Source organism: Stegostoma tigrinum, chromosome 29, assembly GCF_030684315.1.
Source record: "Stegostoma tigrinum isolate sSteTig4 chromosome 29, sSteTig4.hap1, whole genome shotgun sequence".
Classification (NCBI taxonomy): Eukaryota; Metazoa; Chordata; class Chondrichthyes; order Orectolobiformes; family Stegostomatidae; genus Stegostoma; species Stegostoma tigrinum.
In genome coordinates, this window is record NC_081382.1 from 8,065,932 (window position 1) to 8,080,729 (window position 14,798).

At 43.4% G+C, this 14,798-nt stretch overlaps 1 protein-coding gene across 7 annotated transcripts in view; it reads left to right on the top strand.

Annotated features, from left to right (window-relative positions):
* Positions 1–14,798, top strand: part of abca2 (ATP-binding cassette, sub-family A (ABC1), member 2) — a 508,939-nt gene that overhangs the window by 215,791 nt on the left and 278,350 nt on the right. For all 7 annotated transcript variants that reach the window (XM_059638365.1, XM_059638369.1, XM_059638363.1 and 4 more), the window contains one exon: positions 3,399–3,581. In XM_059638365.1, coding sequence (XP_059494348.1) covers positions 3,399–3,581 — 183 coding nt within the window. The remainder of the gene's footprint in view (positions 1–3,398; positions 3,582–14,798) is intronic.

Here is a 14,798-nt window from a genome sequence, read left to right on the forward strand (position 1 = left end):
GATTCTGGCTTGAAAGGGTAGACACTGAGAGATTGTCCTTTGTCCTTTGTGTTATAGATTCCCTGATCTGCAGAAACAGTGTTTCAAGGATAAGGAACTGATTAACCATGGTTGAGATAAGGAGAAATTGCTTCACGCAAAGTGTTGTGAATCTTTAGAGTTCTCTCCCCCAGAGTGTTATGAATGCTCCATCACTAAATGTCTGGGACGGATTGCTTTTTAGTGCCTCAGAGAATTGAGTTATATCGGACCCAATAAGTCTGCTCTGCCATCTGATGCGACCAAAGCTAATTTTGGGCTTCAACTCCACTTACTGCATACCAATGCCTAATCTCAACTGTGAAACCAGAAACCAAATGGAGGCCAAGTACTTCCTCAGGCAACAGAAGGTTAAAGTACAGATTGGCCATTGTATTAATGAGTTATCAGTACAATTACTCAAGCCATTGAGTTGGAGGCAGTGTGGGATTTGTAGCCCGAATGCAGTAAAAGGTCTTTTTCACTGTAAAATTGTTGCATGATATAAGTTATGTTCATATTGGCCTCACATTTAGTCAACTGAAAAGATTCATTCTGTGTCACACCAGACAGCATGGATGGGGCTATATAATCCTTTATGCTTCTGTCTGATCTTTGTAAGTTCTACTTAATTAACCTGGTCTAATGGCAACTCACATCTAATGAATTACTATTGGCCTTTTCAAATTTAATCCCAATTCTTAATAAGGTTGAGTTATTTTTACTTGCACTGTACAAAACAGTTGATGCATTGGGTCAATGGCCTTTTAATAGAACTGTAAGATGCCAGCACTGATCGACATTGGAGCATGTATAGAGATTGGGAGGAGGACATCTAAGAGGAGGATGTGGGGGCAGGTGTTTGAGGTGAGATCTCCTACTTGTACAGTTCCCTGCTGTGAACTTGTGCAAAAGCTATTCAACTCGCCAAATCTTCCTACTCTGTTGAAAGTTTATAAACCTGATTCGTTAATTCTGTTTCTATCTCCGTGGATACAACCTCACCTGCAAAGTACTTCTAGAATTTTAAGTTATTGTTTCCAAGTTGTTTTTTGCATTATTTTTGATGTGAAAATATTTGACCTGGTTGTGGTGGTGACAGGGGTGGAACAAGAGCTATGGAGGCTTTCCTTGAACATGCTGTGGAGTTTTACCCCAAGGTGTTAATGAGTATTTTTTTAAATAGGATTGGCAGCCAGAAAGCCAGTAGGCCTGTCCTTTAGGTAAGGGAAGCTCAGGAAAAAGATTCGAACCTAACTGCAGGTAAGTGTGTTAGATTTTTGGGGTAGGTGGTCAGGTGGGATATTTAATAGGTACAGACGATGTGACAAAGGGTTGGGGGAGAGCTGGAAATTGTAGGCTAGATTGGGACATGTGAAAATAGACACTGAAGGAGAGTGCCTGGTGATTTTTGGAAGGGATGGGAGTGTTCTAGGAAAGTGCAGAGTGATATGGGAGGTGGGGGGGGGGTGCACGGTGAGGATATGGGGCTTTGCGCTCATTACAGGATTAGGTTAGATTAGATTAGATTAGATTCCCTACAGTGTGGAAACAGGCACTTCGGCCCAACAAGTCCACACCGCCCCTTGAAGCATCCCACCCAGACCCATCCCCCTATAACCCACACACCCCTGAACACTAAGGGGCAATGTAGCATGGCCAATCCACCTAACCTGCACATCTTCGGACTGTGGGAGGAAACCGGAGCACCCGGAGGAAACCCATGCAGACACAGGGAGAATGTGCAAACTCCACACAGACAGTCGGCTGAGGCGGGAATCGAACCCAGGTCCCTGGCGCTGTGAAGCTGCAGTGCTAACCACTGAGCCACCATGCTGCCCGTTTATTCGACTTGGAGGAAGCACTCATTGTTCTCCTGATCCGTAAGCAGTGCTTTAGAGACTGTTATCCGACGGGGATGATCTATAATGTGGGTTTCACCTGACGGGTTTCCCAAGTTGGCAACGGAAACCTGGCTAGCATGGGTTGGACAGAGATTCCCTGATAAAATGAGGACAGACAACCTTTACAATGTTTTAATAGTCCCTGGGGTTAGATAGGTCTCTGTCTTGCACCTCTCCAGCTCTTCATTCTGTGTCTGTCAGAAGTGGATAGGTTGGACATCCATTTCACTTTTCTTCCATGTTTACTTCCCACTAAACCCAAACTCACTCATTTTCCAGTGGAGTTAATATTAGCATTCTAACTACATGTCCATGGTGATTTATATGCTTTCTTACTGTGTGCTGCTGTTTGGCAGATAATGAATGAATTCTTTTGCCAGAATGGAACACGGCTGCCAGAATGTTGCCTGATTGCAGTGTGGCAGGATTGGTATGGATTGTAATTGCTAAACATGTTTTTTTTCCAGTCTCAGTTTTTGAATCTCTGTTCTATTCACTAGTTTCAAACTGGTGACCAAGAAAAGAAATATGTTATTGATTTTGTATAATTAGTGTCACTGTTGCTGATAAAGCTTAACTGACAAGTGAGGAATTAGTGCACTGTAAGCATAGCTGATCAGCATCATACTAACAACTTGTATTTTAATTCCCTGAGGATTTTTTTTCCTGTCACTTGCGATTTACTGGTTTCACAGTAACATTAACTCCATTAGACAGGTTGCAGTTAAAACATTGTCAGTTTACAGTGTGAAACCATATTGGAAGATGAGAGAAAGCTGGAAAGAATTCGGAGTTTGGCATTGCTTTCATCTTTCTTGCTCTCTTTGTAACAGCTGTACAGGGATCAATTAAACAGTTACTTTGGCAGGGCAACCTATCCTCTTGAGCCTTCTGAGAAAGCACAAATCTACCTAGAATGTAGGATCAGAAATGTGCTGCCAATAATTCAACGTTATGTAACAATGAGTGATACTTTTCTTCAGAGAGAACATGGGAGTGGTCTGTGTGAGAAATGTAAAGGTATTCACTCAGTGGTTTAATAAACATTAAAAATTTAAAGCCATTGAAGGGAGGAAGTGGTGCACACACTCATGATACAGAGCAGAGAGTATAACCTTTTATTTAACATTGACTTGATCTTTGTGTCGCTGCGTAACAAAAAACAGTGACTATTTGACCATCCATAGTTGCACTAGTTTAACTCTTAATTTTAAGGAATTTACTCCCATCCCCTAAACATGGCTTAGTGTAGAAAGGATACCTCTGGTTCAAACAATTCATGTGTTCAACATCTGTTAGACAGATATAATGTATTCCCATCCAGGATTCAGAACAATGAATAATGTTCAGTATTCTGCAGATTTTCTCAAAGTTTGCTTTTTGCCTTGTTTCCAAAATGTGTGAAATATGTAGGTGAGGAAATGAGGCCCAAACGAATGCGTGCTGAATTTATTGAGACAGAGTTTTGTGTTTCAGGAGCATCTCCTCGGAGGCTGGAGGAAACTTGAAGGAGGACTGATTCATAAGGCACTGAGTGACCCAGAGAAAGTGGCACACAGACAGACACTGGTCCAGTTGTTGGCCCATGCACTTGGCCTGGCAGGATCCAGTAACTCTACAGATGGCTATAACCCAGACGCATTGGTTAGAGAAATGGAGGTAAAGTAATAGAAAGATGGGCCAATATTTACGTTTTTATGTGTGACAAGTCACTGATTTCTTTTCAAAGTTAAATTACGTACTAAATTGTTTGGTAATGTCCATTCTGAAGCTGTGAGTGGGAGCTGCTCTGAAACCTGATAAGTTCTAGTACTTCTCTGAAAACAAGTAAGCCATCATAGCCTAGAATAATTGCAGGGGTATCTGAGGACATGTGTTATGGGGGGCCTTATGTACATTGCTTATACTTGGAGTGGAGTAACTGAATTTTTACATCACAGCTTCCTCCACACTTAACCTCTGCAGAGCAGTATGTACCTCATGTCTGTAGGAAGCTTGGGAGACAGTTAAAACTAGAATGCTGGGATTGGCCCAATAATAAAGCATTTAATTCAACAGGTCACTGCTGTTACAACAGAGTCATATGTCAACCACTTTCCGTAAGCCAGGTGGTTTTTTGATGACTCACTGCTTCATCCTCTTGATCAGTCACATGAGTTATTGAGGTTTGTTTAGGTTTGAGGGTGCTGAGATTTTGTCCCTATCCCCACCTGTCCATTACATCAGAATGCAGATTGTGATTTGATCTCCATTCAGTAAATACGTCTTTCATGTGAGATCGATTGTATTAGTGTAAAAGAAAATAATGCCTTTGTCAAAAAGAAATGATGTTTGACCAATTTATTGGAACTGTCTAAAAGTGTAACTTGCACGATGGGTCAAGAGGAGCCTGTAGTCACACTGTACTTGGATTTCCAGATGGCATTTTGAAAGTTGCCATGTTGAAAGGTTACTGTGCAAAGTACAAGCTCACTCAAGGTGTAGATGTCTGGCACACTGGCATGAGTAAAAGATTACCTGGAGGGCAGAAAACAGAGAGTAAGACAGCTTTTATTACCCATCCCTAATTGTCCAGAGGGCAGTTCAGAGTCACCCACGTTGCTGTGGGTCTGGAGTCACATGTAGGCCAGACCAGGGAAGGATGGCGGTTTCCTTCTCTAAAGGACATTAAGTGAACCCCACATGGGGTTTTCCGACAATCAACAATGGGTTCGTGGTCATCATTAGATTCTTACTTCCAGATATATATATTGAATTCAAATTCCACCATCTGCCATGGTGGGATTCGAACCTGGGTCCCCAGAACGTTATCCAGATCTCTGAATTAACATTCCAGTGATAATACCACTGGACCATCGCTGCTCCCTAGACTGGATAATAATCTCCAAATAATGGAGACTCATATGGATAAATGTGAAGCTGTTCACTTAGGCATGAAGAATTTTAAAGAAGTAACACCTAAATAGAGAACTGCTTCAGTGCTCTAACATGGAGAGGTAGCCCGAGGTGCTCTAGTGCATGAGTCACAAAAGTTACGCAGATATAACACCTAATTAAGGCTAATGGAATACTATGCTTTATTATGAAAGGAATTGAACATAAAAGTAAGCGTGCTATGCTTCAGTTGCAAAGAGCATTGGTAGAACCGCATCTTGAATACAGGATGCAGTTTTGGTCTTATTTAAGGACGGATGTAAATATATTGGTGGTAGTTTAGAAGAAGTTTACTAAACTGATAACTGGTTGTCTTATGAGAAATGGTTGGACAGAGTGACCCTCTTTTCACTGGAATTTAGAAGAGTGAGGTAACTTGATTGAATTATGCAAGATGCTAAATGGTCTCAACGAGGTGGATATAGAATGGATTTTTCTGCTTTATGGGAGAGCCCAGAGTTAGGAACTGTGCTTGAAAATTAGGGATTGCCCGTTTTAAGGTCGAGAAGAAGAGAAATTATTTTTTCTGAAATAATATTCTGAAATAAAACTTTGGAACTGTTTGCCTCAGAATGTGGTGGAGGCAGAGTAATTGAGAGAGGACACCCTCATCCGCCTAGCCGAACTCGTCCTCACCCTCAACGACTTCTCTTTTGACTCCTTCCACTTCCTACAGACTAAGGGGGTGGCCATGGGCACCCACATGGTCCCCAGCTATGCCTGCCTCTTTGTAGGTCACGTGGAACAGTCCCTCTTCCGCACCTACACAGGCCCCAAACCCCACCTCTTCCTCCGGTACATTGATGACTGTATCGGTACCACCTCTTTGCTCCCCAGAGGAGCTTGAACAGTTCATCCACTTCAGCAACACCTTCCAACCCAACCTTCAGTTCACCTGGGCCATCTCCAACACATCCCTCACCTTCCTGGACACCTCAGTCTCCATCTCAGGCACCCAGCTTGTAACTGATGTCCATTTCTGTGATCTCTGAATTAACATTCCAGTGATAATACCACTGGACCATCGCTGCTCCCTAGACTGGATAATAATCTCCAAATAATGGAGACTCATATGGATAAATGTGAAGCTGTTCACTTAGGCATGAAGAATTTTAAAGAAGTAACACCTAAATAGAGAAGCCCACCGACTCCCACAGCTACCTAGAATACACCCCCTCCCACCCACCCTCCTGCAAAAATTCCATCCCCTATTCCCAATTCCTCTGCCTCCGCCGCATCTGCTCCCACGATGAGACATTCCACTCCCGCATATCCCAGACGTCCAAGTTCTTCAAGGACCGCAACTTTCCCCCCACAGTGATCGAGAACGCCCTTGACCGCGTCTCCTGTATTTCCCGCAACACATCCCTCACACCCCGCCCCCGCCACAACCGCCCAATGAGGATCCCCCTCGTTCTCACACACCACCCCACCAACCTCCGGATACAACGCATCATTCTCCGACACTTCTGCCATCTACAATCCGACCCCACCACCCAAGACATTTTTCCATCCCCACCCCTGTCTGCTTTCCGGAGAGACCACTCTCTCCGTGACTCCCTTGTTCGCTCCACAGTGCCCTCCAACCCCACCACACCTGGCACCTTCCCCTGCAACCGCAGGAAATGCTACACTTGCCCCCTCACCCCTATCCCAGGCCCCAAGATGACATTCCACAGTAAGCAGAGGTTCACCTGCACATCTGCCAATGTGGTATACTGCATCCACTGTACCCGGTGTGGCTACCTCTACATTGGGGAAACCAAGCGGAGGCTTGGGGACCGCTTTGCAGAACACCTCCGCTCAGTTCGCAACAAACAACTGCACCTCCCAGTCGCAAACCACTTCCACTCCCCCTCCCATTCTTTAGATGACATGTCCATCATGGGCCTCCTGCAGTGCCACAATGATGCCACCCGAAGGTTGCAGGAACAGCAACTCATATTCCGCCTGGGAACCCTGCAGCCTAATGGTATCAATGTGGACTTCACCAGTTTCAAAATCTCCCCTTCCCCCACCGCATCCCTAAACCAGCCCAATTCGTTCCCTCCCCCCACTGCACCACACATCCAGACCAGCTCTTCCCCTCCACCCACTGTATCCCAAAACCAGTCCAACCTGTCTCTGCCTCCCTAACCTGTTCTTCCTCTCACCCATCCCTTCCTCCCACCCCAAGCCGCACCCCCATCTACCTACTAACCTCATCCCACCTCCTTGACCTGTCCGTCTTCCCTGGACTGACCTATCCCCTCCCTACCTCCCCACCTATACTCCCTCCACCTATCTTCTTTTCTCTCCATCTTCGGTCCGCCTCCCCCTCTCTCCCTATTTATTCCAGAACCCTCACCCCATCACCCTCTCTGATGAAGGGTCTAGGCCCGAAACGTCAGCTTTTGTGATCCTGAGATGCTGGTTGGCCTGCTGTGTTCATCCAGCCTCACATTTTATTATCGAGGCAGAGTAATTGACCCTTTTTTAAAGACAAGTGGATAAATGTTTCTCAGGCAAGGAAATGAAAAGTTATTGGTGACAACTGGGAATGTGAAATTGGAAATACAAACAGATCAGCCGTGATCTCATTGAAAGGTGGAGCGGGTTTGAAGGTCTGAATGGCCTATCTCTGCTCCCAGTTTGTGTGCTCATACGAAGAGAGAGAGTTTTGATGGCCAAGGCTGACTGAGTTAGGGTTCATGCAAAGAGTTAGCTGGTTCAGGACACTGACATCAACAGTGATGAGCAGCAAATACAGACCTCACTATTAATGCCCAAATGCGTAGATGAATTGGAAAACAAAACAGTGCTGTCATCACACTTTTGTGTTGCAGAAATGTTGTCAACTTGCTGATGAATTTTAAGATCCTTGCACAATATGAGAGGCATAGATAGAGTTGATAGCCAGAGACTATTTCCCAGGGCAGAAATGGCTAACACGAGGGGTCATAGTTTTAAGCTGGTTGGTGGAAAGTATAGAGGGGATGTCAGAGGCGGGTTCTTTACACAGAGAGTTGTGAGAGCATGGAATGCGTTGCCAGCAGCAGTTGTGGAAGCAAGGTCATTGGGGACATTTAAGAGACTGCTGGACATGCATATGGTCACAGAAATTTGAGGGTGCATACATGAGGATCAATGGTCGGCACAACATTGTGGGCTGAAGGGCCTGTTCTGTGCTGTACTGTTCTATGTTCTGTGTTCTAATATCATCAACGCTGTCTTTGAAAGATCTCATGAATCAATTTAGAGACGGAAAAGCAAACAGTAGCTTGCTCATGTTATGAATGAATTCCTCCATTTTCATCTGCACTTAAAGACTTAATGTCATTGGTTGTTTACAAGGGTCAGGCTTTCACCTTGACTGTAAAATATCCAATTGTGCTCAAGGCTTATAAATACTGAGACTGTTCACTGTATATACTGGGAACTGTTACCCTGCCTCAAGAGCATTCTCATATTTTCCAGATAAGTCCACTAGTGTAAAGAGGCAAACTGTGAGAGCCATTACATTACATTGCGTAGATGAGTATAATAACATTTTTCCAGGGAGCAGTAATGATCTTTCGCTCCTTGTAACACAAAAAATAACAACCAGTATTCACTCTGCTCCTGAAGGATGCTAAGCTTGGAATTGAGGCCATTTCATCAAATTGCATGGAATTGTTCAGGCACGTGGACCTTTTATTTGTTCAAAAGCCAAAAGAGAACTCGGGACTTTTCTCAAAATTGTCACATTTCTTGTCCCCGACATCAGTACTGGATGAAAACCGGAAGAACTGTGGATGGTGTAAGTCAAAAGCAAAAAGAGAAGTTGCTGGAAAAGTTCAGCAGGTCTGGCAGCAACTGTGAAGAAAAAAAATCAGAGTTAATGTTTTGGGCCTGGTGACCCTTGCTCAGAAGTTGGCATGCCTAAAAGAGATGTAGCAGTGAGTTAAATACTAAATAAAAACTGAAAGAACTGGGTGAGCAGATATGCCTTCTGATTGAGTACTAGTTAGACTGAAGACATGTGCCTCATGCCTGGTCACAAATCATCTGTTCCCTTGTCATTTACTCCATTCCTCCAATTATCTGAGACTGAACTAGCTTGTTTGCAACATTTATATATTCACTCATTGGTTTCACTACTGGACGGCATTTATTACCTGTCCCTATCTGCCCTTGAGAAGGTGGTAGTGAGCTGCCCTCTTGAACCGTTACAGTCCATGTGTTGTAGGTAGAACTTTAATGTTGTTTATGATCCCAAGATGAGCTTACAATCATATATTCACACCATAACTAATATTGGTTATAGTCACCTTTGTGACACCTGTCTCTTGGCGTCTTTGCTGCTGAAACCCTCCGCCACTACTTTGTTTCTTCCAGACTTGATTACTCCAGACATTCCTTGCTGATGTCCCATTTCCCACTGGCCTTGGAGTTGAGGTCAATTCAGAACTTTTCTGCCATTTTGTTTTTGCTCATGGGGCGTGGGCCTCACTAGCTGCCCATCCGTAATTGCGCACAGGGCAGATAAGAGGTACCCACGTTGCAGTGGGTCTGGAGTCACATGTAGGCCAGACCAGCTAAGAATGGAAGATTTCCTTGCCTAAAAGGCTTCAGTGAACCAGATGGTGTTTTTTTTTCTCATTACTGAAGGTGGTTACATGATCGTCATTCTAGATTTTTATCGAAGTCAAATTTCACCATCTACCATCTATTCCTACAGCCTTAGCCTGAGCCTCTGAGTTATTAGTCTAGTGACATTACCATCATGTACATCGTTGGCAACAATGCCTTCACCCACTTATATAAAACATGGGAATAGAAGTAGCTTGTTCAGCCCATATGTACATTTAGTGCAAGAGGATTACTAAGGGAAGAGTGGGACCTATTGGAGATCAATGGGGCAGTCTATGCTTGGAGCCAGTGGAGATGGGTGAATATTTCTCACGTGTATCCACAATGGAGAAATACATTGTAGCTGGAGGTTTCAGTTGAAATGAAGTTGTACAGTATGTTAGGATGAATAGGGAGGAGGTATTACATGTCTTAGAGGGCATAGAGATGCATAACTCCCCAGGGCCTGATGAGATGTATCCCAGGCTGCTATGGGAGGAAAAGGAGGAGATTGCTCGGGCCCTGGTGGAGATATTTAATACTTCACTGGTCACAGGTGAAGAGCCGGATGACCAGAGAACAGATAATGTCGTTCCCTTGCTCAAGAAGGGTAGCAGGAATGTGCCAGGTAATTGCAAACCACTTAGTCTGATATCAGTGGTAGGGAAATTATTGGAAAAAGTTCTGAAGAACAAGATTAGCCAATACTTAGCAAAGCAATGATTGATCAGGAATAGTCAGCACGGATTTGACAGAGAGAGAGATCTTGACTGAATAAGTTAATTGAGTTTTTTGAAAAGGTTACTAAATTTATTGATGAAGGTAGCACAGTAGATGGTATTTGCATGGACTTCAGTAAAGCCTTTGTCAAGGTCCCAAATGGTATGACAAGTAAGAGTCCATGGGATCCAAAACAAGTTGGCAAACTGCATTCAAAATTGCCATATAAAGAGGGGTGAAAAGCCTGTTATGAGGAGAGACTGGATAGGCTGGGTTTATTTTCCTTGCAGCAGAAGATGCTGAGGCAGATCTAATTGAGGTATACAAAATTGTGAGAGGCGTAGACAGAGTAGATCATGAGAATCTCTTTTCCCCCATGGCAGATGTATCTAAGACCGAAAGGGTGTAAGTTTAAAGTGTGGAGTAAGTGGTTTAGAGAGAACCTGAGTAAAAAGAATTTTCACCCACAGGCTGGTTAAAAATATGGAACGCACTGCCTGAGGGGCTTGGTGAAGGCAGGTATACTAGCAACATTTAAGAAGCATCTGGATTAGCAATTAAAATTCCACGGTATAGTGCGCTATGGACCAAATGCAGGTAAACAGGATTAGTGTAATTTCGTGTTTGTTGGTTGGCATAGACATGGTGGGCCGAAGGGTCTGTTTCCATGCTGCATGACTCAATATGCTATCTCTGTGCCAGAGTGGTGTTAGAAAACATGATGTGTAATTTCAACCTTAGCTCTCTTTTAGTCATATTGTCATCTAGACAGTTGCACACTGGAATGGTTTTCAGTTTGTCACCTGGAGTTGCAGCTAATGTTGTATCTAAATTATCCATGTCTGGACGTCATATGAAAAACAAACTGAAATTCAACCTTCAAAGATTGACTTTCTTCTCAGCCTGATGTCTGATGATACAGACATTGTTCACCTTACTTACCAGTCTCCAAATTAATCTCTTCAGAAATCCATGTTAAACAAGATATGCATGTCCTTCAGAGAAATATCCTTCACTATGTGAGGCCAGGTAGTTTAAGCATCATTCAGATGGAGCATAGAAGCTCTAAGTTTGCGTCACAGAATCACAGAATCCCTACAGCATGGAAACAGGCCATTAAGCCCATCGAGTCCACACTGACCTTATGAAGACCATCCCATCCAGACCCACCCCACCCCACCCCACCCCACCCCACCCAACCCTATCCTATCCCTGTGACCTCACATTTCCCATGACTAACCCTGAACACTTTTGGGGCAATTTAGCATAGCCAATCCACCCAACCTGCGCATCTTTGGACTGTGGGAGGAAACCAGAGCACCGAGCAGAAACCCACACAGACACGAGGAGAATGTGTGAGCACCGTAGAAGTAGTCGCCTGAGGCTGGAATCGAACCCAAGTCCCTGGCTAACTATTGAGCCACTGTGCTGCCCTGTTAGAGACATACTGCTCGTGGTGAATCAACTCAAACCATATGGTCTAAAGGAATAGAGCAACTCCCTATTAGCTAGCCAACAGCACCACACTCAGGAGGCATGGTTGCTTTTATATTGCATCTTGCACAGTCTTGAAATGCTTTACAACAAGTGTTTTCAACATGTAGCCATTGTTGTAATGTAGGAAATGTGGCAAACAACTTCCACACATCAGCATGATAATGACCAGATAGTCTGTTTTGATTTTGCTGGTTAAAAGTTAGAAATTGGCCAATACTCTATAGAAATCTGCCCAGCTCCTCTTCAAGGTCCTGCGTGGGATCTTTTATATCTACCTGAATGGGCTAGTGTGGGGCTTCAGTTGAAAGTCTCCACTCAAACATGATATCTCCAACATGTATCAACTTAGGTTCTGCTTCAGGAATTAGCTGTAGATTTCTAGTCACACAACAGGAATAATTTTATAATGTGTGTGAAGTACCCGACCCTCCAGGACTCCTCCGTTCTGATGAAGAGTCATGCCAAACTGATGCATTAACTCTTGTTACTGTCTCTACTGATGAACCCAAACCTGCTGAGCTTTTCCAGCATTTTCTGTTTTTATTCCCATTGGGATAAGCGTATATATGAGTTAAGTAAGGGATGTTTGATTGTAACTGTCAGTATGCAAGTTCAAATAGTTTCTGTAGAATACTGAAGCCTAGCAATTTGGACCTGGCCTCAGCTCACTGAATGGTACAGGAAGGTTGGAGTTGTGCTTCTATAAATATGACAGTCCAAATCATGAGGTCATTTCTTAAAATCCATTATACACTTCGTCTTATCGTTTTGATATTAAATAAAGCAGGCACCTCTTGCTGTCAGTAAATATACAGGAGTCAATTAAAGGATTCAAGGAGCTCCAACGCTGTCCAAGGCCATTTTACAGCATTCTCTTGCTAAATGTCAGCAGTGACCAATTATATCGCAGCAGTCATAGTCAGGTATACTCTGAAACCGCCTGAGCTGCTTCCTTTATGGAAATGAGTTTGGAAGTCTGTTTCAACACAAGAACAAAAACAGGAGTTGCTGGAAAAGCTCAGCAGGTCTGGCAGTATCTGTGAAGAAAAATCAGAGCTAACGTTTCGGGTCCAGTGACCCTTCCTCAGAACTGATGGTAGCGAGGAAGGTAGGGTAGAGCGGGGGTGGGGGGGAGCGGTGCGCTGGGGGGGCGCGGTGTGGTAAGCAGTAAACGATAGTTGGGAATAGACCCCAAAGAGACCGGAAGTTGGAAATTGCAGCATTCCCAGAAACTATCTCTCTTGTAGAGGGGGTAAAAGCAATCAAGGTGATCTTGTCGAACTGCTTTTATCCAGTCGTGACTCTGAGTATGGACATTGCTAGCAAAGAAGAGAGATATTTTTGCCCTTTAAAAAGCCACTTCCTTGAATACTGGTGAAGCCCTATATTTTATGCTCATATTAGGTGAGGAATGTCCTAATTTTGAACTGGAGGCAATGACAGATTAGCCATGTAAAAGACATACATTTTGGATATGATGTGCTATAAAATGTAAACCATGTGACTGAGCATAGATTTCACCCAGAAGGCACATATTTTGAAAGTGCACGCAAATGACTTGTGATGATGTAAAATTACATAATTATACAATATTTATCTTCTGAGACTGAAGACTACTGAAATTCGTCCGGTTTATAGTTAAATAAAATGCATGGAACCAGCAGGAAAAAAAAACTTCACAAAAAATTCACTTTATAAAGCCTGAGAGGAGCACATCAAAGAGGCGTGGTTCCTTTACCTTTAGTTATCAACACTATAGAGCTGAATTTTCCTTTCCTGTTAGTTTTTTGCATGCTGATCCATCATCGCTAGCTGCTTGTGTGAGACAGAAAGGACCACCTGATGATAGACTCCTGGGAACCAGCTGTGCCAGGGTCTCGTTGAAATGTTGGTCAAGGGCATCTGAAGTTGTGCAACACTGCTCCCCCGGGATAGTCAAATGACAGATAATTATTATTCATACAGATATTGCCGCCCAGAGAAAAGGAGGTATAATGGTAAAGTTATAAAGAAAAGTTTTGTTAGAATTTCTGAACTTTGAGCAGCTCAGATTTGTTTTGCGCAACATGTTTTCATCATTTGTCTCTGTTACACAATAAACTTTAGAAACTGTAATTAGTGGGTCATTTCACGTAAGTCAGCTTCTTTTTTGAGGTCACCTATTTTCATGGTTGAGCTGAAATTCTCCCAGCTGTTATTAACCTATATAAATCCTTTGCCTTGCATAGTATTTCTGAGCTGCCTTTATCCAGCAATAGCAGTTACACATTATCTAACAGATGCTATGATGTGAAAGTGGGGGTGAAGATTGATGAAGTAAGAGCAGGAGACCGAGTTCACCTCTGTCCCACTTGCTCTTCAAAGGCTGTTGGGGCTTATGGGACAGCCGCACTCTCTTTCAGGCAGCTTATCAGTGGACTACTCTCGGGTGGACAGTCAGTTGAATTGTAACATTTACATTCATTTCCTCATCTTTAAAGGAATTGTGATGGTTCTGTACGGTGCTGAAGAAGAGTCACCAGCCTCGACACAGACACTGCCACACCTGCCGAGTATCTCCAGCAATTTCTGTTCATGTTTTAGATGCTCAGCACCTGCAGTTCCTTGTTTTATTCCACCGTTCAAGAAAGTCATTGCTCTCTGTCTGCCATAACCCTTAACTCTGTTGTCCATCAAAAATACAACTCTCCCTTGAATAATTCAGAGAGCCAGCCTCCACTGCCCTCTGGACTAGAGAATTCCATACTAATGATCCCCTGGGAGGAAAGAAACACTCACCTCTACTTAAAAAGGGAGGCTTCTTATTCTTAAATTGTGTGCCTGTGTTGTATTTGCACACCAATTTTTTTTTGTGTACTTCGTGTCCCAAGGTACCTAAATCCCTTGATATCACTAATGTTCTGCACTCACTTTCCATTTAAATAATATGCTATGTTGCATATCTTGCTTCTTGTTCTTTGAGTCTTTCGACCACTCACTTAACCTATCTATATTCCTTTTCAGAAACTGTATTTCCTCTTAGCAACTTCATTTCTTAACTGTGTTAGTGTAATTGGCCAGCACAGTTACCTTATATTTGATCTCTTCAGCTAAGTCATTGATATAAAGTGATCACTGATCCCTCTGTCACTCCAC